The 26252-nt window shown below is 31.9% G+C and overlaps 3 protein-coding genes across 6 annotated transcripts; 1 reads left to right on the top strand and 2 right to left on the bottom strand.

Annotated features, from left to right (window-relative positions):
• Nucleotides 1-1133: 1133 nt before the first annotated feature.
• On the bottom strand, nt 1134-4166 carry LOC132905185 (uncharacterized). 2 transcript variants are annotated; one of them, XM_060956220.1, is made up of 2 exons: nt 2121-4166; nt 1134-2023 (listed from the first exon to the last, which is right to left on the bottom strand). In XM_060956220.1, the coding sequence occupies exons 1-2, from the start codon at nt 3801-3803 to the stop codon at nt 1829-1831; spliced, it is 1878 nt and encodes a 625-aa protein (XP_060812203.1). In that variant the 5' UTR covers nt 3804-4166; the 3' UTR covers nt 1134-1828. The 2 variants fall into 2 exon arrangements, with proteins under 2 accessions (XP_060812203.1, XP_060812211.1); XM_060956228.1 differs by having other exon boundaries at nt 1890-4165.
• Nucleotides 4167-4328: 162 nt separating this feature from the next.
• LOC132905230 (uncharacterized) lies at nt 4329-7544 on the top strand. 2 transcript variants are annotated; one of them, XM_060956319.1, is made up of 7 exons: nt 4329-4462; nt 5102-5332; nt 5732-6086; nt 6192-6777; nt 6847-6920; nt 6994-7153; nt 7291-7544. In XM_060956319.1, the coding sequence occupies exons 2-7, from the start codon at nt 5307-5309 to the stop codon at nt 7413-7415; spliced, it is 1326 nt and encodes a 441-aa protein (XP_060812302.1). In that variant the 5' UTR covers nt 4329-4462; nt 5102-5306; the 3' UTR covers nt 7416-7544. The 2 variants fall into 2 exon arrangements, with proteins under 2 accessions (XP_060812302.1, XP_060812309.1); XM_060956326.1 differs by lacking the exon at nt 4329-4462 and adding an exon at nt 4843-5029.
• Nucleotides 7545-8819: 1275 nt separating this feature from the next.
• Nucleotides 8820-26092, bottom strand: LOC132904921 (WD repeat and FYVE domain-containing protein 3). 2 transcript variants are annotated; one of them, XM_060955765.1, is made up of 45 exons: nt 25962-26092; nt 24617-24853; nt 24284-24529; nt 24048-24206; nt 23784-23976; nt 23501-23687; nt 23203-23384; nt 22746-23097; nt 22543-22664; nt 22160-22443; nt 21822-22088; nt 21417-21707; nt 20965-21338; nt 20592-20881; nt 20282-20497; nt 19764-20165; nt 19555-19691; nt 19299-19482; nt 18940-19211; nt 18630-18859; nt 18397-18564; nt 18113-18321; nt 17847-18034; nt 17612-17760; nt 17333-17531; nt 16904-17264; nt 16615-16819; nt 16119-16539; nt 15836-16045; nt 15577-15765; nt 15211-15504; nt 14890-15125; nt 14542-14797; nt 14258-14469; nt 14061-14193; nt 13824-13977; nt 13516-13750; nt 13205-13428; nt 12881-13134; nt 12589-12816; nt 12312-12503; nt 11818-12233; nt 11475-11729; nt 11200-11397; nt 8820-11064 (listed from the first exon to the last, which is right to left on the bottom strand). In XM_060955765.1, exons 2-45 carry the CDS (start codon nt 24839-24841, stop codon nt 10950-10952), a joined length of 10314 nt encoding a protein of 3437 aa, XP_060811748.1. In that variant the 5' UTR covers nt 24842-24853; nt 25962-26092; the 3' UTR covers nt 8820-10949. The 2 variants fall into 2 exon arrangements, with proteins under 2 accessions (XP_060811748.1, XP_060811758.1); XM_060955775.1 differs by lacking the exons at nt 24617-24853; nt 25962-26092 and having other exon boundaries at nt 24284-24372; nt 24446-24499.
• Between the last annotated feature and the right edge of the window lie 160 nt (nt 26093-26252).

Genomic DNA, 26252 nt, shown 5'->3' with positions numbered 1-26252 from the left:
GTCTCCAAATGAAATGTAAACAAAAAAATAAGGTGGTCCGCGTATTGATTTATTTCACCGGCCGTCGTCAAGGAACTGCATTTCGATATTATCGCATGATAAGATTGCGTTACACATTTAGTCGCTCCGTTTTCCGATCTTCACCTTTCATCCCGTTTCATCGTGAAAACAACCCCTATTTTACATGTATGATCTATCAGTGATATTTACGATCATTATTAATCTCCCGTCACATTCTTGTGCAAGGGAAATGTCATGCGATCACGGAAATCTATTTTGACCTAAACATACAATAGCATGCTCGAATATAAATCCCTCATGACACATATCCTTACCTTTATTTTATTGTTTAACAAATATAAAAGTTCGAGTAAAACTAATTCTACTGAATAAATTTCCCAAATCAAAATTTAATTATAAGCATCTCAAAAGTTTGTAAAAAATGCTAATTAACTTCTTATCGTGTAAGTTTTAGATAAAGAAAAGGGAGAAAGAGTCAGAAAGAAAGAGAGAGAGAAAGAGAGAGAGAGAGAGAAATTAGTGACAAAATTACATGTTCATTCAGACAGTTGACGACAGCTAAAGATAAAAATTTGCTGGGAAGGAAGAAGAAATGACGAGAGAGAAAAGAAGAAAACCAGATGGATGATAATACCGACAGCATCTCTCGAACCGGTGACCCTTGCCTTTCAAAGTCCGTTAAGTGCCCTCCGGGTCACTTGTATATATAACGAATTATTTACTGCTTCAGCAATGCAATCGAGCAATTCGATTAATCTTGCTCGTACACTGGTCAAGAACTTGTTTGTTGTTATTGCTGAATCAGATATGTACATTCATGCATTGATCGATGAGTGTATACAGACAATGCGTACATCGATCACTCTAAGGCGATAGTTTTGGTATCTACCGAACTTTGATATAATTTTATATTATGTCAACAATACGTAACCGAGATTGTCTCTTACTTCATAGAATTAGTTTCTTGTTTGAAAAACAAGCCAATGACTTAAAAGTTTGAGTATGAAATTATGAAAGGAAGGTTACATATTTCGATTATTTTTGATGCAGAGTTTATGTTGTTTAATTGTCGATAAATGAAGAATAATTTTAATGCGTTATATTAAAAAATATTCCGTTCTGAACAACTTTTATTGATACGTTCGTTATTTTCATAATGTGCTCACGAGTATTTACACGAATTTTAGTTAATTCGACTCCTTACAAAATATCAAATACTATAAATATACAGAAATTCTGCAGCATCTCGGTATTCGTCGAGAAATAGAAAAAAGTTTGTAAACCAACCCGCTCTTGAACGAGAATCGTCGCAACATCCTCTTATCCGCTTAGTATGAATAATAGGTCAATTAACATTATTTATAATTTATCGAGTTTGATGTAACAATGTGTAATGAATGAAATATAAAATATAAAATATATTAATAGTGTTTGTATGTAGGTATGCACGCATGCTTATTTACTAGGTAAAGTTCACCGTCGAATCATCGATGCAGAGAAATAAAAAAAGAAATTCGAATTGAATACGAGAAAAGATATGTGTGTCCACTGTACACGCAATATAATTGTACATTTGCGAAACACGAAATTTTCACTTAATTTTCTCAGCACTATAGCAGTCTATGAAGATAGGAACATACGTTAAATTGCAGCGCGCAAAAGTGGTTTGTCTAACAGCAACGGCACGTGATTCGAACGTGTATATTTTCTTCTGCCTGTTCATTTTCTTCTTTTTCAATTCACATCCACTTTGTTTGTGATTTCAGCAGTATTTATTATCGATAAAGATGAACTTGACCTTTGAAATCTATAGATTTCCCGCACGAATCCTCCCTTCCCTTGTATCGTTCAGTTCGATTTTTCTATTTTCAAGCACAAGAATTCGTTCGTTCGATCCGTATCTCCGAATACTGGCTGCCTTCGTGAAATCGATTGAAATCATGCAGGCTCGTTTCTCAACCATTCCATTCTGTTTTCTTTTGCTCTGACTCCGTTTACGCGACTGCTTTAAAAAATGGACTTTATTAGTGTTCATTAAGATAGAGTTCGCTAAATTTCAGCTAAAATTACTGCACTACCGCTAATGGTGGATGTTGTACTGGCTGTGCTCGAATTATGCCTGCGAGGCGTCTGAATGGTAATTGAAGATGATAGTAGGCACAATATGGTAGTGGGTCCCAATAAGCGAAAAGAGCTTCTCGTTTGTCGAGTACGGTGCCCAACAGGTGAGGAACGGTCTCTCCCGCTAATCTTTTCAGTGCATAAGATGCTCCATTCGGTAGCAAATGCCTGTCCGACGTAGTCAAGACTCCTGAATTTTGTCTGGAGAAGTGTCTGCAGGGTTTCCATACCAATCGAGGATGAATTCCCGTGTGACAGATGTAGGGTAAGCTAACGCCTACTCGACAGCCGATTGGCACTAGTTCTCCTTCTTCCGTTACGGCTAATCTGAAGCTCAAGTGCCCATTGATCCTGGTACTAAACAACCGAACGAAAAATCTGTCGAGCCACTCCATTATTTCCGGATGTTCTTCAGGTATCAAGCCTCGCTCTTCGTCCACCAAGCAAGTCACGTTGGCCACGATCTTCGACTCCTTCACCGTAGTGCAAGTAATATAGTGTCTGTCGCCAGGGTCACGTATTACTATACAAGGTTTACTTTCGCTAATCTCGTACTGCTGGTTTCTGAATTCCCTTATAGTCGGAGGCAGTATCATCTTGTTTCGATCTCTCATTCCAACTGGTCCTGCAGCTAGCATCAAGTATCTTCCAGTGGAGAACGCATTCTGTTCGTACATTCTCGAAACATCTTGTATAGAGCGTAAAACGACATGACAGGGGGTCGGTAGACCTAATGTTTGACATCTTTGCAAAAGTTCCAAGGGATCGTCCAGAGTTGTCACTTCACTGGCACCAGGCACGAAACACTCACAACCCATTGTCTCCAGGTAAGGTTTCGCCAAGGCGTCATAGTAGGCCGTGTTACTAGCACTCACCGGAATATAATAGACAGCCTTCTCTTTTTGGACAATGTCTTTTAACGCTTTGATGTACTCGATCGCGTTTCCAGGTCCTGGTTTTGGAATCGTATAGAACTTGGAGCACGCAGTTGAGAACTTGGCCAAGCTGAATAAACCCTCCAATTCGCAGATCACCACTCTAGCGCCGGCTTTATAGAAGTTTCGTGCTAAATGAACTGTTTGCACCGTGCTTCCACCACTAATAAGAACGCAGCGTTTAGTACGAGTCCTCTCCGAAACCGGGATATAGAGCACGGTTAGGAACCATTTGAAAGTGGTCAAGGGAAATTGGAAAATTAGCCATAGCATGTAAACCCAAATAGATGCCCCGAGTGCTGGCGCCCAGATCGCATAAGTTATTACGCAGATGATACTTTGAAGTACTACGTATAACATGTCTATGTACACCGAGAAAATTTTCAGTAGCAACGAGTCATTTCGATTATGATCCTGTCCTTGTGTTGGCTGAGCTTGATAGCTTAACTGCAACCTCTGTTGGTGTTGTTGATGTTGCTGCTGTCGTTTCGGTGAAAATATGACAGTAGGTGTGCCCGAATTGTTCGATGACTGGGAGATGTTCGATGCATTGGAATGATTAGAAACATTCGATACAGATCGTTTCAAAGTAGATATCGGTGATATCAAAGGCGGCGACGTAGACAATGGTGAACTAGGTATCGGAGGAGATACGCTATTGCTCCTGGAAATCGGTGGACTCGAGGACCAAAACCTCGAAACGTTTTCACTAGTACAGGCTGGCATTGTTAATTTCTTTCTCTTACTTCCTTGTAATTATAATCGAATATAAAGGAATCAGAGTCAGTCCCACTCCATCTCGAATATAAATTTTCTTTCGAAAAAAGAATTCATAGTTCGATCTTGAGAACGATTTAAATTTTATTCTCTAAGTAGAGAAACATCAGTAAAAAATTAATTGTTTTCGATGTATGACTTGAGAGACGAGTAAGTGTGATTGTTGGCCAAGAGTCCAGTCGAAAGTGAACTTATACGAGGCACGTGTATATTACTCGCGAAGCGAACACTGATCCTTTAGCTCAAATTTTTTACTTAATTTGTCAACGAATTTGCCGGTATGCACACACAGCTTTAACTGAGGCCGGCCCTCCGGTCTCTTGGTCTCTTATGCGCTCTGCATCTCGGACGCACTATGAACCGAGGTCTTATCTAATCGTGCAGCCTCAGACATCGCGACTAAAAGAAGGAATCGAGTCCTCACTCTGATCAGCGTCTCGTCATATATTTCCATTTCTTTCTTTATTCTTCTTTTTTTTTTTGTTATTGTTGCTACAAAATTACATTAAGAACAGTTGAGTAAATAATAATTGTGGGGAAATATAGCGATTAAACATCTAGACAAGAATTGATAAACATATTAGAAAAAAAAGGACGATGGTTATCAGGTATTTATAAAATATTAACAAATGTATTTTATGTTCCTTTTTCTATTATATATCCTTTAACAATAACTTACTTATTATTTTATGTTTAAAATTTCTTTCCAGGATAGGATGATATGTAAGCTATACACGGGAATTAAAATTATTGTAACCTTTTCAATGTGTTAATTATATATAATTATTTATACAATTGATTATATCATAACTAAGATGATGTAATACATAAAAATAATGATGGATCACGATATTAGTATGACAAGCTGAAAATTTCTTTTTTAATAAATTTGAATTTTTAGCTGGTATTTATATAAAATGTGTATTCTCTCTTTTGAATACACTGTTTATTTTTATTATTTCAATTACATTCACAACTTGTAACACAGTCGTCATTATTGTTTACATTCCATATACTGTATATATAAGTACAAATAAATAAGTACAAAGCCGGTTTTAGTGCCAGGTTGTGTTTCAAAAGATATTATATGACACTGATACATTTTTTTGCTGAAATTTTAATTAATAATATATATAATATGTATATTACACTAAGTATTATTCGAATAAAATTTTGTAAGACTAGGTATCTAAGATAGATAAGGTTAAATAAGAAATTAAAATATAATAAATCATTGTTTGTTCAAGAAAAATGAAACGATGAAAAACAATAACTAAAGGCAAAACAGTACTTTCACTATTCCTCTACGTCTATGGTCAGAAGAATTTAAATGCGAGTAAACTGTCAACCGTCAACACGAACGTCAGGTTACATTGAATACACGACTGTGTTTGAATATTAATTCTCTTCATCAAATAATTTTAGCCGTGTTTAATATTTTCACTTCATAAAATGTCACAAACACCAAAAGCCAAAAAGTAAGGAATTTCTTTATTTTAATTTCTCTTAGTTAAATGTTTGAAAGATAAATTTGATACAAATTTGACATTCATACGTTTAAAATGTTTGCTATTTTGATTTAGATTGAAGTACTTAGATATGATTCTGATATAAAAAATATAATAATTCTTTTAGTAGTATTTGTTTATAGTATTGGACTTTCATCTGCTACAATCTTAAAATTAGATAAGAATTTAGTAATAATTATTATACTTATTTTTGTTATTGACATATTATTTACTTATAGTTTATTTCTTTTATTTATACATAAAGAATAAGTTTGAAACGTTATAAATATTTAAGCCTCTTTAAGGTTTTATTTTATCTTTTTTTGTTTCGTATAAAATTTGAATGAGAAAATTTTGTTTCTTTTTCAGAGAAACGAAAACTGCTGGGACTCAAACCAATAAAACTAATACTGTGTTAGAAATAGCAAATTTGCAAGAACAAGTAAAACTTCTTACAATTGAAGTTCAGCATTTAAGAAAATATATTTTTGAAACTCCTGAAACAGTTCAAAAATCTAGAACCCCAAGTCCAGTAAATCTTAATAATGTAGATGAATTTAATCAAACAGTACAGAATCAAAGTGCATGGAAAAAGGATACAAAGATAATACAGCATGGTTGTAGTTGTAAAACAAAATGTTCTTCCAAAATTTGTGGTTGTGTAAAAAAAAATATTCAATGTACAGAATGGTGTAAATGTAATAATAACGTTTGTGTTAATCAGGTAAATGATTATTTCTTTTCATTCTTCTTTTTTGATTAATGTATAGAATTTTTGTTATTATATATTCTGTATATTATGTATTAAATTAAATATATGATTTTCTAGAAACATGAAAACATAGATCAAAACAAAGAAAATTTAGAACATAATGAATTAACACATAAAAACATAGAAAAACCACAAAAAGGAAATAAACATATATTAAATGTTAATGTACATAAAAGTCTGTTTAGTCCAGATGTAACAATGCAGGAGACAGAACCTAATGTGGAGCAATTTAGATCTACATCTTTATACTTTGGCAATCCAAAAAGATTAACATTTCAGGCATCAGATGAAGAACAGCAACCGAAAGACAAAAATAGAAAATCAAAAAATAAAACTACTCAAAAAAAGAAAAATAATATCAAGAAAAATAATCTTGAAGTAAATAACTCTGAGACTAATCAAAGGCATAGATCTACATCTAATGAAGACATACGAAAATCAGATGATATAAAAATAGAGAAATATGCATCAAGAAAATGTATCTCTAGTGATATTCAGACAAATGAGGAATTTAAACAAATAAGTAAATGTAAAATTAATTATGTTCAAAACATAAAACATGGTATGGTATCTCTGAGACGTCCTCAGCAAAAATCTAAAAACGTTGAAGAAATAGCAACCAGCAGTATTGTTGATTCAAAAGGTAAAAAATTCATTCAAAACATGAAATCATAATTCTGCACAATTATTCAATTAAAAGTTATGTTTACAGAGGAAGCAGGTTCTCCACCAATAGAAAATAATACAGAAGAAATGATAAAAGATAAATCACTTGACACAGACCAAGTATTGCACTTAATTAATATATACAATTAATTCAATAGACATACTATTGAACATGGTTTTTTTATTTCTTTAGGACAATAATGATGATTTTGATCCTATGAAACCTAAACGTGAACTAGCTAGAACACCAATTCGTGATAATAGCATAGAAACAGTACTTTGTAATACTATTGATAAGTCATTGGCCACGTCCATTATTTCCACAGAAGAAGAAGAACCTGTCATTCCTGCAGGTAAGTAATCTTGTTGTGACCTAGTCTTTAAAATATTGACAATTCCATTCACTTCTATCAATAATAGATATAACAATATATATATATTGGAATTATATATATATATGGAATTAAATGCTTTACTTTTATTGTTTTAGAATTCAACTATGCCCAAGTGGATTGGGAAAAATATCAAGCTCAGCTTATTGCATGTAATAAATGCCATAGAAAGTTCCATCCATTCAGAATCAAGAAACATGAATCCTGCTGTAAAAAAATGTGATCTGTAATTTTGACATATGGATATGTTTTCAATTTTTATATTAACATTTGCAGTATAAGTAAACAACATATAATTTTGTTATATTTACAAATATTAGACAGGTTTGATAATAAAATAAATTTCTTACAACTTTGGCCCATTTAATATAATTCTACTATCAGAATCTACTATACAATGTTTTTCAAATATCAACTAACAGTACAATAAAACTACCTACATACAATATTATATATATATTTATATATATATAAATGATTGTATGTATACATGTATGTAATTCCTATGTGCGGGTGGGAAACGTATACACGCATATACACAGAATAACACGCATATGCACGCCTTCAAAGTCATACATACCAGTATTCAACACTGGTTATTAGAATTTTCCACATATTTTCTAAGTTTTATCTATCGTACATTTCTATATAATTAATATTTTTTTCATGTTTTTTTATACATCTCTATGTATGTACAATTTGGGGTCAAATTATAAAATGCACATATGCTTCATTGATATAGTGGATTTGCGAAAAGACTAATTTAAAACATTAATTTATGTGATATTGTAAAATTAGCAATGGTTTGCTTTTTTCTAATGCTTAAGAAGATATAATTTGGTACATTATAACAAAATGGTATTTTTTTTACAGTCTCTTAAGAAGTTATATGATCATTGTGTCTATATTAAATAATGTTTCTTTTATTAAATTAGCATAAAAAGGAAATTATAAGAGCAAATACGCCATAATTGTATTGTAAGATAAAATCATTGTACATACATAAGAAAAAAGCAATATTGCCGAAAGTTATGAAATTAATTTTATTTTCGTATTACATGGCGATAATCAAATTTAACAGATAATATGTTTCGATACTCTAATATGTGATTACATACAAGTATAATGCTTAACTTCTCTTTTTTAGGTATGATATAGGGTATAAACAGCATAAATTCGAGTACATTTCGAATTAGAACGTAGCTCTGATATCTTGTAATAAAATACACAAACACCAACAAATATGATTAAATATAATACTGCTCCAAATATAAAATAAAATTTCGTATAACCGAAGCAAACTTAAGAGGCACCCAATATGTGTGTGACTAGAAATTATACTTATTTTTCTACATGATGAAGTAATCACTTATTTCAATTGTACATAATTATATGGACTGTAATCTTCTTGATAAAATAATACATTTTTCAATCATAAGATTCATCCTGCTCTTAATTTTAGTTCATTGGATATCACTTGTAGTTATTTTGAAGAGATAAATAACAGTAAAAAATTTCAAAATTAATATCTACAACTGTTAATTATAATTAATTGTAAGCATTCCAATTCCATTGTAAAACTAAGTATAAGCTTTGTTTTTTGTATATATAAGTAGGAGTACAAAAGTAAAGATAGTTGGCAATGTTTTATTAGAACTGGCATGTAATAATGACACACAGATATTATTTCCGTAAGATACGTGATAACTCTTTTTATGCGGCGCATAGTTAAGAGATTCAAATATTGGAATTCATTCACACCATTTCCAGCATTATCTACTTTTAACCTTTATATCAAAAGCATTCTTTTTGAAAGAATACTCATTAGCAGTGTGCTCGTATTGCATTTGACTAGTAACAATAGTACTTTACTAGTACCACCTTGAAACAATATTTCGCGATATTTAAGCTGCGTTTATTTCATTCTCAGTTCTTAATCGTCACACTACTTCTTATTCTTGTTCTTTATAAAATTTGTGCCTTTAGAAAAATGGAAGTGTATCGATAGAATACAAATGGTAGAATTCGTTATCCATAAAGGGAGACAATTTTTTTTCCTAATACCGCGATCATTGTATTTATACAAATCTTTGTATGTTTCGTCGGTATTCATTGATTCTTCTTAACTGTTAGACAAACTTAATTTTCCCCAGAATATGTTGCGTTTGCAATACTTCATCATTTTTAAAACTCTACAAAACACTTATCCAAGAACATGTTTTTAATTTATCTCCCTCTTTACTATTAATTTTACAGATGCATTCATGATATATCAATTTGTGAACAAACGAGCGTATTCCACATTTATGACATTGCTTACAATATTACTGCTGGTTTTAGAGTCTATGGTTTCATAACCATCTTACAATTAATAACACTTTAACGTAATTAAGGTATTGTCTATTATAAATTTATGAGTTTTATATCGATAGAGGCAGCGATCACAAAGGGTGCACTGCAATTACATATTTTTCCTTCTTTTTTTTTTTGTAATACATATATTCTTGAATTTTGAGATTATTAGTGTTTTCAGTTCTATAGAATGGAAAAATAAAAGACTTGTCTTTCATGATACAGTAATAAATTATATACCACTGATAATTTTTAGAATAAATTACACCGCGCATTATTACTGCATTATGTACATGATGATATTATAAAAAAGAAAATAAAAGCATTTTATTAAGCAATAATTATACGTAAAACATAATGTAAACAAGAACAGTAGAAATAGACGGTATAAATATAACTTTTTGGTTAATCTAATAATATTAAATCTAATATTTTTCCATTAACAGTATTGACATCTTGTATTAATTTTTATCATAATTTAAAATAAATATTAACAATAATTATTTAATACACTCAAATATGAGAAACGATATAAGCGTTATGACAGAGAAATGAATCGCATAAATAGCATAATATACATTCTATATATTATTATTCTTATTATTATTAGTAATAATTACTCAAGAAATTTATTAATTATAGCTTCATTAAATTAAAATAGGAAAGAAAAAAATCACAGACTACGCATATTAAACAAGTGCTGCTATACATGATTTCGTATATATGTCTGTATATATAAGGTCTCCTTTTACTGTTAAGAAGTAAGTGCAACATATAAATCAAATATACAATACAGAATGTAAATGTACACATTGTTCTTCGGCATATAAAATACAAATACACATGATGTAGAAAAGTATTAGAAATGATTAAGAGTCAAACATTAAAAACGAAAAATATGTTCGTGTTTTATAATATGTGCTTTACATGTTAGAGATTTAAATGTCATGTCAGTTTTCAAATACTGTTTTTTAAAATTCTTCCAGTACAAACCTGTCGATAATGTGAAACAGGCCGATCACTATTAGGAAATAGCTTAATTCATTAAAATAGTAAAAATATACAAGCAATATTATAAAATCGACAGGAGTGTATTGTAATATTAAGTTTATTTCATGGAGAAAAAAAGAAATGAAATGATCTCAATTCGCAACATGAAAGATTGTTGAAACCAAAATTGATTATACGAAAAATGCAGCGATCAATTTTTCTGTCTCTCTGGTAAAATAATCTTTTAAAACAATGTATCGTACAAAATATGAAAAAGCAAGGAAATGCACGCCTCGTTTCTCTTGTAAAACAATACAAATAAAAACATAAAAGGGTTGCGGTTGCTATGTACATACATTCTCGCTGTACCCATTCTGAAACCAATAACTTATACGGAACCATACAATTACTATATTTAAATGCTGCTTTCAGCAGAATGCTGAGATCGTAATGACGAATAACAACCTTGACAAACTCTAACGGGCTTTAAAATCCCGAGTCTCGATATTTTCGATTCGAATCGGCTGCATCTGTATATAAAGTATAAAAATATTAACAAAATACTTATGTCAATAAGTATAGTAAAGTACAGTAAATATAGAAAGAGAAAACAGGTTGTGAATTTGTAAATGACTTAAATAATTTATAGTATCATAGTAACTTACTTTGAACAAAATACTTGTCCACAATTACGACAATGATGTCTCCTTTCATAAAGATTAAATCTAACTCCACAACCAACGCATGAATCTGCTCCTTCATCCTTAAGCCAATGATCTGCCACCGTACGTCCCGGCTGTTCACATACGCTCCATGAAAAAACTCTTCCCCTTGTATCTCCAACATACACTGTTCTATGGTCTCTGTGATTTAATTAAATGTTTAATTTTTTAATATTTTATATATTTTTCAAATAAAAAATAATTTATAAATATTTTACCTTGATACTGCGAGGGCCGTTATAGATGCTGGTTCCGCATTATCCTTGCGATCATATGCAGTATGCATCGTTAATTTACTTCTAAATACTAATTGCCGTTGCCATTTAAAACCGTCCCTTAAGATATTTTGTGGATTAATTTTTTTAGGTTTTGTATCAGCTTCCGTAACCATGACGAAACTATCTGTTAAACTAGTATCACTTTTACTAGCTCGTAGAGCTCCTTCAGAATCCCCAGGATTATTAGATGACTCGCTATGAATTAATTTGATCAATACTATTGTAGTAAAAACTGAATAAATGAAAATATTTGTTCTAAAGAACAGAAGGTGTATTTAAGTACCTTGTCTGAGTACCCTCGCTATCTGCACGTCCACCGCCTTCACTTTTACGAAACATTGGATTTCCACGACTCTTTCTACGAAGCACAATAGTAGGAGTATTATTCTGCGGCGATGGTTTATTACTGGAACCATTACTTGATTCGTTATCCGAGCATTCTTCTTTCTCTTCATGCAATCTTGATGCTTCTTTAGCATTTTCGGGTTCTGAAAGACTACTTTCTGAACCACTTTTTGCGAGCAAACTTGATCCTTCGGCAGAAATGCTCATCTGTTTAACTAATTCATGCACTCGTTTTTTCGTATTTTCATTTTGACTTTCATTTTTATTTGACTTCATATGTTTTTCTTTGGTAGTAGTAATTTCCTCTAGCTTCTCTTCTTCTGCAGGCACTTGTACATAATCCATCGACCACATCTACAAAAATATGATATTTTTTTATTTATGTACAATACTATAGAATTTAAATATTTTAATAAGTGGCGTTATTCTTACGCGTGCTACGCCATCAGTCGATCCAGTCATAATAACATTCTGTGAATCCCATTCGTGAGTTTGACTGAAAGCAACGCATAAAATTTGCTGCATTCTGTCAGCACGCCCAACACATGTATTAACACTAGCAAGTTCTTCGCCATTAATGCTCCACACATGTAACCAAGTAGCTGCACAAGTAGCTATGTCGCCCTATAAAAAATCATGTTACGCCTATGTGATATAAATCTATATTTTGCTCTTGTTCATTATACTTTACAGAATATATTAAACGTACTGTCAGTTCGTTTATAGCTACCGCTGCTACCGGTCCTGCATGTCCGCGAAGTTGACGAACAAATAAGCAACGAGACAAATCCCATATAATTGCAGTACCATCTCGGGATCCTGATACAATTACATTATATGCTGGACTAGATGATAAGCATGTAACAGCATCCGTGTGACCATACAAACATTGTTTAATAGAAAGTTGCCTTTTAGTATATTCCCAAACTGTCACAACCTATTAAAACAGTTCTGTTTCAAAGAATTGCTGAAACAAAAACTAAATTCAAGCAATAACTTACAGAACTTGTGCCAGCAGTTACTATCAATTTGGAAGACGGACAAACGCAAGCAACTATTTCACCACCACTTTGTATCATAGCTTCACAAACGAATATTGCTTTGTCACTGTCATAGTTTCCTATTCTGAGAGAATGATCTGCAAAACCCCATGCTACATATTTGTTATATGTTGGAGGAATAAGCGTCTTATTTTGTTCCACAGCTAACACTGCTTTATCAACATGAAGTATTTGTCCAACTGGACCTTTTAATTCTAAAAAAGTAAATTACTAATTATGATTCACAATGATTCAATAACTAGATCTTTATATAACTATATAAACCTTTGATAGGTTGAAGTGACGGCTTTAAATTATCAAGATTATGAAAGAATAACTTGTCAGATGTAGTAATGCTTAAGCCAGGAGTAATAGGTCCTGGATCAATAACACTAGTTCTCTGGGTCATTTTTTTAGCTGGATGCGGTTTTTTAAACAACTGTTTTGGTATTTGGCCAAAATTATTAATAAATCCAATAGTGGCATTCTTCTTTAAAGGATCATCAATACTAGAAGAATACAATAGGAATTATAAAAGTTAAACCATAAAATGTAATTAGGAGAAGTACTGCAAAATAGGTACTACAAAATCTTACTTGTAAATATCAACATTGCCTTCATAGAATAAATGATGAAATACATTAACAGCTTCAACCGCAGCAGGGCCGTTTTGTTTACAACCAAATATTAAGTCGATCCATTGATGAAGATGTTGCGATACATAATCACATTCTAGAGCGAGTCTATGCACGCGTATAAATTCTCGAGGATCCTGTTTTGCCCATGGTGGTAATACAATATCTCCCAATTGTACACCACTCTGTTTAGAACCTACAAATAATATATGGCGCTAATGTTTACAGTTCTATTAATAACATATCCATGTCTAGCTCGTAATATTTACCTAGATCAAAATGATTTGAATTAACAAGAAATTCTGGAAGATAAAAAAATTCTGGTATAAGTTCTTTTACATCAGCCATATTATGTTTAGATGCTGAAAGCCATGCTTCCTTTATACTATTAAACATTCTATCTGCCAAATCGAAATGTCCACCCTAGAAATTTCATAATTCATGTATTATAGTAGTAATTAATTCCGTGCTATAAATTAGACCTTTTTATTTTAATTAGTATAGACCTGTAATCGAAGAAAATGTTGTGTAAATGGTTCCATCCTCACTAGATATGAACAAACTATCATTGCAGAGGAATAATGAGTCCCATAATGATAAGGAGGTGTTTCTCCATGTGGATCATCCCATTCTTTATATCTGATTTAAATGTGAATTAACAGTTAAATTATTTTTCTTATATTAATTCATTTAGTTACATTACCTCTTTTTAAACTGTAATAACCGTTCTGGGCTCTGTGCACCCATAGGTTTACTAAAATCTCTAAATGTTGCAGGATCAGTGAGATCTAATTCTTCACTATCGTAATCGGCCAAGATCCAGGGAAATATCGGATATTGCATTAAATCGTTATAGCTACGACCAGCTAAAGTATTAAGATGCATCAAATACTGGAAGTTGGATATTTCGCCTCTCTATAAAATAAATATTTCCATAAATAACTATAATATGAACAATATAAATTTAATATCACTTAAAATACTAACCACCCATCGTTGCGTAACAGAAGTTTCACCTATTAGATTCGAAAGTAAACCTGTAGCTTGTTCTACATTTGCTGTTCTCTTTTGACCAGCAACTGATTGTTGCGCGCTATCAGCAATCGCTGTTGCAAATGTCATAAATCTTTGGTAAACTTTGTTTCTTACTTTACGAGGAAATGCTAATAAATAATTTCTACCATCTCCGCTAAATACTTCTAATGCCATCGGTTGTAACAAATACCTTCTTTTATGTACTTCCCTATAGAAAAACATACAAAACGTGATCACTGTTGTTGACGTGTTAAAATTAGATACAATAATCTAGTTTCACGTTGTATACAAATTTATTACCTGATATCCTCATAATTAAATTTTGAACATTGCCTCATAGCTCTGGATCTTCTCGGAGATCCCGGCGATGGTAAAATTGGCTCATAAGCTTCGGGTAAACTTTCGATATCTCTTATTTCTCTAGACTTTAACAGTGTGAATCCATCAACTACATAAAAATGTTCTTTTCCAAACAACAACAAACCTTCAGTTGTATCTAAACCTTGAATCCTTGCACACCTGAACATGTGACTTATCTGGAAATATAAAAAGCGCTTAAATGCTACATATATAGATTATTATTTATTTATTTATATTTGTAGCAAAAGAAAAAAGACAAACTTTTTCATGTTCCTCTAATAGTCGTATCAAAGTTTGATTGTCTGGAACAGTCTGATTATTTTCTTCTTCTTGTTCATTATCCTCTGGTGCTTCATCAGGTTCACTAGCGTGACGTTCTAATGTACATGGTACCATAGGGGGTTCACTTTCCGTAGAGGCGTCGTTAACATTTAACGGTGTATCATCAATAACAGGATCGCGTTCACGTTCAAACATACCAGATGAATTACCAAGTTGCTTTAAATAGTATTCTTTACTATCAGTGCTTGTCGCAACTTTGTACTTCAATTGTTTCTATAAAAATCAAAATAAATAAATTATTTTTCATCATTAATTAATATTCTTTTAATAGTGAAGCTAACTTACATTATCAGGATGCTCTAATTCAGGTCGGTAGGGATAATGTATGTAAAAAAGTTCATTTTTCATCATTTTCTTTCTCATTCTGCATGGACCTTCAGTCATATCTAACATCCACTTGTCGAGCCTAGTAGGAGTTGGCGGTCCCCATAGACCTCGTTCTCTTGTTAATTCAGTCTCGGTCTGTAACCACTCCTGTATAATGCAAAATTATTAATACAATTATTGACATTTCTTTTTCTTCTTTTTTTAATGATATCCTTACTTGATATACATATCGCTGGGTATGTTGATTAGTTTGTATATATTGCAAACGTTTCGCTGCAGCAAGTTCACGGACTAATGCAATATGTTGCTCTGTCCATTGTGCAACAGTGTTCTGATGTAATCTCAATCTTACGCGTACAGATTCTTCTTTCCGAACTTTTGTTCTACTTGCTAGTCTTGTTAAACCTCCTGTTACTTTTTGGATTTTCTAAACACAATATGATTTTCTACACATTCTATTTTATATAAATTATTACTAGAATCTGTAAACGAATATTTACCGATTGTATTTGATTATGAAGTTCCCAAGGAACTCTATAAGAAGCTTTTCTTTCCATAACAACATAATTCAACCAAAGCTTAGTTGCAGCTTCATGTACTTGATCTCTCACTACCGATAATTCGGGAGCCCGTTCATTACCTATAGGTGTTGGAAGAGTAATTTTAAAAACTTCTTCTATAGCAGGCTTTTTACACACATATAACTCTTCCCAAACTCTTGTTGCTGCAACAGCCATCAGATTATGACCTTGATGAGATGTTAATCTATCATCACTGGCTTCAACTTGTGGATTAACGTGCCATGTTGTTTTCGTATTTGTATCAAGCATAATCTTTATATCAGCTGTTAGTTGCAATAAACAATAAGTCAGACAACCAATAAATTCTAATTCATGATTACCAGCGCCAAAAACTAACAATCTATAAAAAATATATTTAAATTAGATTTCATTTACAATTTGCAAAAAATTTTATTTCAAAAAATATTAATCTCACCTGTGGGTGGTAAGTTTATGCAACGCTTCTAACACAGCCATTTGATCGGCTATAGAATCTGTTGCTCGTGACAATAAAAATAAAATTGTTCTGTTTAAACAATGATGAAGTCCTTCCATACTAACGACACCTGGTCGTCTTTTTGCTTGTCCAATTAATTTTACAATAAAATCAAACACTTCATGTGGGTCTTTCGTCAAAGCACCTGTACATTATCAAATAATCGATTCGAAATGATAAATATTCGATTATGCATTTGGCTATAAAAAGTGAAAATTTAGAAATTTACCTTGCCACAATTTGTCAACTATTCTGGCTGCAACGTAACACACATTACTTGTTATATTATTAACTGATCCACCAGGAACTACAGGTAATGCTGCTTGTTCTCCAATTAGAACGTCTGCAGCTAACAGATGCTCCATTAAAATAGATAGAATTTCTGTTTGATAACGTGTCTGTTGCCCTGTAGATGCATGTTCTGGCCATGCTTCCAAAACTAAATCAATTGCTGGTGGAGATTTTGCACTAACAGGCAGAGAAAGGGAATCTACTACAATAACTCGCATGAAATCCATAACAAATTTCTTTGCTGGATGATTTGTTAAGCCAACATCCTTTGATGGAGATCTTACTAACACTGGTTCTTGCTAAAATAAAATCTTATTGTAAATTTTTTTTCCTATTAAAAAGATTATCATTAATCTTTAAGTTTCACCTCATCTGCTGGAGTACTAGCTCCACTACTATCTTGACTAGAGCTTGCAGGTTTTGGAAACAAAGTACCAGCTAATGCACCCAATACTTCCGCAGACATAAATACTTGCATAAAATCAGTGAAATTGTGGTAAAGGAAAAAAAGGAACTGTATTATTGTCACTGGATAATCGCTTAACCAATCAGGCAAAGATTCAGGGCTATTAAATAAAAATTATACACGTTAATATATTATAAAGTAATTAATTGAAAAAGAGATAAATTTCAATTATAAACTTACTTGATTGAATAATTATTCAACATTGTTCGTACCATTGCTAATAAAGTTACCACAGCCTCAGGACAAAGATTGATTCTACTAGCAAAAGAGGATAGTGTATGATTTGCAGGGACACCAAACAAGAAGTTCCATACATTGTCCAAATCGAGCTGTTATCATAAAACATAAATATTTGTTATATTTACGCTTGATTTAAATACTGTAAAACATAAAAAGTATGCAAATGTTACTGAACTTTTAAAATAACTTTGGAATCAGTAGGTAATAATTTTACGGGTTGTCCCATCATGAGGGCAATAAAAAGAAAATACAATTCTGGAACAAGATCTACATGCTGCGGTAATAGCCATCCTAAATGTTGAAATCCTGGTACATGAAGGCCAGATGGTTTAGTTTCACCACCAGTTATTTGCTGATGACAACCTAGAAATATAGAAATAAGATATAACACAAAAGTATGAAATACAACTATTTAAAGCTTAATAACTTTTATACACATACCAAGTGCTAATACCATTTTATTATGATCCGTATGGCGTAACCAACCACCATTACTAGTTCCTTCTTTAAATTTTTGTAATATTGATTGTACAGAACAAATGGCTACTAAAATTCGTAACCCCCATATTACGGTGGTACTATGAAGGCCAGACTGAAGAAATAGTAATATCCAATCTAAACCTAATACTTTAGCTAATTCCTCACACATACTACAACACATTATTAAGTTAATACAGAAACTATAGTGAATTTGTTTACATATCTACCTTCTTCGTTTCACTTACTTTACATTCACTTTGGGGCCATTAAATAACAGAGAGTGTAAAAGCTGCAAACAACGATTTCGTAAGAGTATGTGTTCCCCTTCTCCTTCTTTATTTCCTTCGCTTTCTCGAAGAATTAAATGCTTTTCTGAACTTTGAGGCAATGTAGCAACAATAAATTGCCCAAACCTATAAAAGATATTATCGATATACACATACAATATAATTATATTTTTTAGAGTATGTTAAATTACCAAAGTAAATCAGCTTGTCTTGGTTGACTTAATAGAATACTTAGTAATGCAAGCAAAATTTGCCTCGTACTACTTTGTTTTACATCACTTAAAATATGTAGCAATTTGTGTACTAATTGCAAATCTCTCATTAAACGTAAATTTGTTCTTTTCTCACTTGATTCTGCTATTAATTCATATAAATGTTCTAGAAGTGATCTTAAAAGTTCACCAGGTGCTTCATGCCAAATCTAAAAGTATAATGTTTCAATATCTTCATAATGTTTGCTCTAAGGATAAATTATCTATCAACAATAAAAAGAAATCATACTTGCAAATCACATAGAAGATCTTGAAATGCCATAACATTAGGTATTGCACTAGTTTCTCTACCACTGTCTACTGTACCAACAAGACTGAATGTAAGATGTAAAATATGACTATTTAAAAGAGGACATTTCCTTCTTAGTAACATTGCTAATGTTTGATATCCCCTTCTGCGATCCATTTCTTGTTGGGCAACTTGGTTGGATCTCACAACACACACTAAAGCTTTAACAGCAGCGTATAAAGATTCTACATCTTGTGCCATAGCTATTAAACCTATTAAAACGAATGATTATCTTTTAAATTTTTGTTTAAATAAATACTTAAATATATTTTAAAGTACAAATTGGTAAAAAGTTTTACCTAACAACACTGAACATCCTCCTACATTATCAATCATTGTAGCTACAGGTCGGGGGCTAAAGACTCGAACACCGAGATATCCAACGACTACACCACCAAGTGCTCGTGCTGGTCCACTTAGATGTCCTGCTGAATTATGAAGAACTCTAATAGGAGTGGCATTTTCGTGCGATGACATACCAAGCTGCCAAATAATAACAATATTTAATTAATACATACAGAAGATATGTTTATAAATGGAAATGGTTGTATATACCTGTTTAGCAATTGATTTGTTATCAGTCCGACTATAGACTTTCCTAATTTTAGCTAATGTTAATTGGGACATTGCTTTAGCATTTAATCCAAATACAACTTTTTCTTCTGCAACAAGAGGCATTAAAGGCTCTTGTCCTGTATAAAAAATTAAGTTTTTTAATTAAATAAAAATAAATGTATGGACTTATATAAAATTTATATTAATACCTGACAACTGTGGAGCTTGCAAACTTCCCATATAATGTGGGCCTAATTTAAATAATGTTGTTATGTTTTGAGAGTTAAATACTTCTTCTATTAAGTGACATGGTCCTTGTTTCCATGTTAGTCTAGAATACCGTCGCCAACAAGGTGGTGTACCTATATACCCATATACTGGAGATGCTACTGTCAAATTTGCTGCTCCTCCTCCAGGAACTTGTGTAATATAATGAAGCTTTTGACTATGAATATGTTGACCATCCAAATATAACGAGAAACTTGAATTTTTTAAAACAGCACGATTTAATACAATAGCTATATGATGCCATTGACCTTCATGAAGCAAGTCTGGACACCAGACTCTTGCACCACATTCACCAGTTCCTTCTGGCTCCCATTCACTTACATCTGAAATTTTTATTTAATTTGTAGATAAAGTTTATGTTGTAGAAAAGATTAGAAGTAAGTAAAGATAAGAATTTAAGGATAAGGATAAGGAGAAATAAAAGATTAATAAAACTTACTTTGCGGTAACGGTGTTTCTTGTGTAGATACAATAATAGCTTTATCTCTTGCACTAAGCACTGCAGTTAAACAAATCAAATCCCTTGTTGATTGCGGAATACGAACTAATGTTAGTAGTCGCACGCAGTGAGGATCAGTTCTAGGATCACTAAATTTGTCAACACATATCCATGTGCTATAAGTCAAACCAGTTTGTGGGGGAAATAACCTATCACCTAAAAAATTAACATTGGATGGAAACGCAAATCTTTTATAAATTAAGAATATGTATTCTTTAATACTTGCATCTTAAAGATATTTAAGACTTACCAGAACCAATTCCACCAAGTACGCTACTATCAGCAGCTACCACTGTAGGTGGAGTTGTACTTTGTGGTGCAACACTAGGTAAATATAGACATGCAAATCCTTCAGCACTCATATCCAGTTCTACGAAAGGCGGTAAAGTACAAGAACCGTGTGCTCGAAAATCCTTTGGTGTTGTCATGGATACTAAAGTTTTAATACGCGTTAACGGCACGGGTCCGCCTCGAGGTTTATTTAGTTCAATATCATCAAGTGAAATACAGCATAATGGATCACCCAAACGCAAAAATTCCCTTTAATTACAAAAATTTTATATAGTTTATATACAAATATTACTTTTGATTTGTATTTCTCTAAACTTTCCTTTGCATCTTACCTTAAATCACGTGGCTCTAAGGATTGTGCTGCAAGTCTTTCTATAATATATTGTAATGGTTGATGTAAAGGATGTGTTTCATCTTGCAAAGCTATTCTACCTATAGATAACAATTCACCCGCCATTCCAGCATCACACATTATTTGTTGGTTTCTTTCGGATCGCACTAAACTTTTAATAATTTCTGCGACATACAATTGTAAAGCTAAAGCCATTTGTGGATTGGATGGTTCTGAGATTGATGGAAGTAAATATAACATTCCAACAACTATGCCAGGATGAACTACAATTGGTTCAGGAGTAGGTGGACTCAGATTTAAAGAATTTATACCACTTTTCTTTCCGCTTCCCGGTGAATCGAAAGATCTTTGTTGCTAAAAATAATATAATATTTAGTTTAGTAATTTAATAACATACATTATTATGTACTATAAATTAAATTTAAGAACCACCTCAACGCTATTTTGTTTATGATTTGGCGATCTCATTCCTAGACCTGCCAAATTTGGCTTATCAAAAGAGTCAAGTGCTACATCATACAGAAGTCGTAGTAATAAGCATGCATATGATAATGTCTTTGGTATAACATCTGAGAACACCGGTTCTAATACGCTCCCAGTAAATAGTGCTGATAACATATTATGATAATTCGTAGTTGGTATTATATCTATTTCAGTAAGCTTCGTCCGTGTTGAGAAACATCCAAGAAGTCGCAAAGTGTCACACAAACTTGATTGGCATATCTGTAAATCGAATATTATATAAATATTTGTATAAACATTTATTATTGCATAATTATGTTATTTACAATCGTTCTCTCTTTTTTACTCTGTAAATATTAATAAATAAATACTTACTTCATGGTGGAAAAATTTAGCATTTGCTGGTTCAAATCTCATAGCTGTACTTATAGTGTGAAATACAACGTGTAAAAGAGTCAGTAACTGTGCTTCTTCCTGTGGCGTTCTTTTTATTATGTCGTTACAAGGTTCTGTACTCTCTGATCTTTGTATACCTAGTTGACCTTCTAAAGATACTAAGACGGACATAACATACACAAAACCTCCCACTTTTCGAAAAACAGTCCTAGTTCGATGAGATTCTCGTAAACAAGCCAATAGAGACTAAAAAATTAGAATACTTTATAGTAATGTTAAAAAATTTAAGGATTAATAGTGATATCAATTACACCAACTTTTAATATATGTGTTTTTAAGACTAAGGCATTAGAAGGTGCTGAATGCATAACACCCAGTAATGTAGCCATGTCATCGTCTCCTCCTGCACTAAGTATTAATTCTCTAACAATACCAAGTGCCTGATATCGACAATCCATATAGGGCACGAGATTATGAGCACAACGTGCCCCACCGCATTCCCTAAACACATTAGCATTCTGAACATTGCTTGCTAATAATGTCGTCAAGGCTTCCATTACTAAGGCACCCAATCGCTCATCTTCTTGGCAGATTTGATATTCTAAAAAACAACAGTCTTTGTTTATTTGATTTATATATATATATATATTAAATAAAACATGTTATTTGAAAATGAAAAAAGGTATGAAAATATTAATACCTAATCCTTGATCTTGTGCAGCTTGTTTATCTTTGAGTAGGGTTGCATAACGATGAAGACATGTAACAAAGACTTCTAACATACCCACTTCTCTGTATACATCTTTAAATATATTATTATGTCTGAAAAGATACGTTTTCCGGGATTAATATAAAGTATGTATAGTAGAATAAGTTGTATAATTAGAAAACACTGCTTATTACCTGAGTATATTAAGGAGTGTTTCCATGCATAATATACTGCAACTGGTTGAATTATTTGTTTTGAGTAGTATAGATAGAGATATAAGTTCCTTACAAGGCACAAAATTAAGTTGAAATACTATAAATTCTAGTAGTTGAAAAAGCTTCTCTTGTATTTCTCGATTTTTTAGGTGAATTTTTTCTGCAAATTGGGATAATGTGTTTTGCCCTTCAAGTATAAAATAATTGGCATTGTCACTATGATATACACTAGATATTGCATCAAGGATTGTACAACATAAGAGTGGTGAATTGGACTTTACAAATACAGACTGTAATACTTGGAATGCTTGAATATTTCTGACACTTCCTCCTGTAAAAGATAACTTATTTTTAACTCTAGATGATATACTTACTTTATTATGCTTTATTAAATAACACTAGGAAAATTTAAAATCATATATTGAAATATTTATACCTCTATTACTCGGTTGAGGTAAAGTAAAACCAAGCATTTGGAACAAAGATCCCATACTAGCTTGACTTGGCTTTAATTCTGTATGGCCACACATTGTTAGAGAAGCCAACATAAGCACTAAATTCCGAATGGCATCTTGTGCCTCTGCTCTACTATCTTGTTCTAATCTTGATGGAGCATGTCTACAGATCATAAATTAATAATGGTATTGTAAATATTAATATCGTTATGATATTAAATGCTATATTAATAAGATTAATTTATATAACTAATATTATTACAGTTAGAAAATTCTTACTTTAACAAAAATTCTGATAAAAAGATATATCCTTGACAAGCACGAAAATCGTCTAGAAGTGTTTGCGATACCTCACTAGAGTCTTTTAAGAAACAAAATACTGTAACAAACATTTCTACCACTTCCAATGGTGCCAGCTCAGGTACACGTTGCATATTATCAACACATAGTGCTATACATCCTTTATCTACAATTAAAAGTGACAGTATTTCATATTATTTAGCAAATTTGAAAAACATATTTAGTTCATGATTAAATAGATTAAACTTAAACTTATACTTACTATGAATGTAGCTTACTACATTTTGGGTAAGTCCATGTCGAGATAAAGTCATTAATACTTCTGCCGCGCTTTTACGCCACATCACATTATAGTGAGGGCACCAACTAGTTATTGCTGAGAATAATAAAGTTAGATCATCTTTGCGTGCAAGTTCTTCTGCTGGATATGGATGGCTACATAATCTCACCAATAACTGTAAATTAATATTCGTTTAATTGCTTAAATAAAAATTAAAAAAATCAGGGGTATATGAGAGATATGTACTTGTACAAATATTTTTTGTAATAATATTCTACGTTGTTTTGAAGTATATTCACTATTTGCATCTGTAATATCAGCCTCGTCGTCAATCATTTCAGGCAAATCAAAAAATAGGTACAAACATTTTACTAATGTTGACGGAACAGAAGCAGTAGTCATTGCCTAATAAAATATAAATCTATTAACACATACAGCAGTTTATATTAATTAGAATAGTGAAGTATAATTGAAATGTATACCTGTATTACAGAAGTATCACCTGCTGCAAGCAAATTTAATGCAGATAGTAACATCCAGCCATTGCTTGATTCTTCACTATTTTCAATTTCTAAAAATTGTACAATGGCACAACTTGCAGTTTCAGTACTCTGATTACTTGCCCTACTACTGATTTCAAATACCATTAACTTAGATACTTGTTGTGTAAATGCCAAAATGTCCCAAAATTTTTCACTCATGTCTCCTGTTGGACTAGATCCAAATACCTAAATGCCAATTAATCTAAGTTAATAATTTAGCTAGAAAGAAAGAAAATTATTGAACTTCCATTTATGTAATATGTGAATACTGACCTTGCAAAATAATGGCAACATATTATATAATTTATCATTACGTTCAGCATCAGAGAGGAGATGTGGAGGATGGGTATATTCAGAAAAAAGTTTTTTAAGGTGCATAAGACCCAAAGCAGTATGTTGAGGATTTATACTTCCAGTACAATCGTCTAAACCACCAGTACTGCTGGAACCCATGCCTCCAACACTAGTACCCCCTCGTAGTTTACGCATTATGTTCATATTTAATACTTGCTAAAAGCACACAAATGACATGTATGAAGACCAGAACATAAAAATTTGATACTAATTTTTTAAAAACTCATATCACTGGTATACTTTTTACTTACATCATTCATATTATGGTGAATATTAAATACATTTTTTTAGTACCTTTATACATATATTATATGTTTTATAAAATGAAATCTACATTTTTAACACACTGATAGTATTTTTAACATATAGCAAGGATGTGTAAATAATATTACAAGGATTTACATAGTCAGCATTCTTCTACATAAACATAAGATATTCATGAAATAACATAAATACAACATAATTTATTAAACTCACAGTAAAAAATGCTCCTTTGAAACAATTATTAATGAATTGTGAGATTATAAAATAAATATATATATGCTTATATATGCATACTATTTCTAAAGTACATAGTTAAAATTCATTAATTTTTATAGTATTTATGATATTAGTTACACAAATTTTGGATAAAAATAAGTAGTTATAATTTTTCAAACTGTTATTATATTGTTATTAATGTCATTATATAAAGCCAACTAGTTACAGGAGAATATATGTGCTTGTATAAAAGAATTTTACATATAATAAACGGTGTAATCGTACGTTGATATAGCAATAATATTAAAAATTATATGATGTTAAGACTCACACAACTAAATGAAATTGAAAACAAATATAGTTCGAAAACAATAAATGAATCTTTCAATAAAGGGATTAGTAATGTGTAAACGTTGATATGCGGTAGTACAATCTGTTTAAGCACTTATTGTGCTGTTATTCGAAACGTTAACATATCGGAGAACTTATAACATGTGAAAATGGCACATTGTTGTGTAAGACAAAACGAAACACTATTATCCAGTTTATTATACACATGAATCAATTTTTTCTGCACGTGTCATAATAATTTTGATACTTTCAATCTGTGACACTACTTTTCATCGAACGCTCAGTCCAATATTTACGTCTATCTCCTGTCAAAATGTCAAGTTAGAATGAAGTTACAATGACTCTCCGTAACCGCCCACGGTTCTTACTAATAAAATTCAGACACCGTCCTGTGAATATGCACCGTATTCTTTACTAATTATTTAGTTATTACCTGAAACGCGTCACAAGCCAGAAAATCCTACATTTTCTTTTGGGAAATTGCTCTTTCTGTAAGAGTATTTAATATTTCAGTGGTAGCAGCCATCTTCGACGATATTCGACGATTTCTTCGGTCCACAGCCAACACGATACGTCGATAAGTATCACGTGACTGCTAATAATCACAGATCTATTCACTTTTTGAATCTGTGTTACCTCCTTATGTTCATATACAATAAAATATTATTGTCACTTACTTTATATTATATTAATCTTAATAAAAAAATGATCGTAAAAAAGATAT

The sequence above is a fragment of the Bombus pascuorum genome, chromosome 1 (genome assembly GCF_905332965.1).
Source record: "Bombus pascuorum chromosome 1, iyBomPasc1.1, whole genome shotgun sequence".
In the NCBI taxonomy this organism is placed as follows: Eukaryota; Metazoa; Arthropoda; class Insecta; order Hymenoptera; family Apidae; genus Bombus; species Bombus pascuorum.
This window is presented reverse-complemented; position numbering and strand designations above follow the sequence as displayed.

What these genes read in the sequence shown, in the direction of transcription:
- LOC132905185 (XM_060956220.1), bottom strand. Translation starts at nt 3,803, where the DNA reads ATGCCAGCCTGTACTAGTGAAAACGTTTCGAGGTTTTGGTCCTCGAGT. An exon ending in GCATAATTCGAGCACAGCCA is followed by an intron (nt 2,024 to 2,120) that starts GTACAACATCCA and finishes TTTTTAAAGCAG; the next exon opens with TCGCGTAAACGGAGTCAGAG.
- LOC132904921 (XM_060955765.1), bottom strand. Translation starts at nt 24,841, where the DNA reads ATGAACATAATGCGTAAACTACGAGGGGGTACTAGTGTTGGAGGCATG. An exon ending in ATAAACAAAATAGCGTTGAG is followed by an intron (nt 21,339 to 21,416) that starts GTGGTTCTTAAA and finishes TATTATTTTTAG; the next exon opens with CAACAAAGATCTTTCGATTC. An exon ending in ACGGCCCTCGCAGTATCAAG is followed by an intron (nt 11,398 to 11,474) that starts GTAAAATATTTA and finishes ATTAAATCACAG; the next exon opens with AGACCATAGAACAGTGTATG.
- LOC132905230 (XM_060956319.1), top strand. Translation starts at nt 5,307, where the DNA reads ATGTCACAAACACCAAAAGCCAAAAA. An exon ending in CAAACACCAAAAGCCAAAAA is followed by an intron (nt 5,333 to 5,731) that starts GTAAGGAATTTC and finishes TTTCTTTTTCAG; the next exon opens with AGAAACGAAAACTGCTGGGA. An exon ending in CAGTATTGTTGATTCAAAAG is followed by an intron (nt 6,778 to 6,846) that starts GTAAAAAATTCA and finishes TTATGTTTACAG; the next exon opens with AGGAAGCAGGTTCTCCACCA.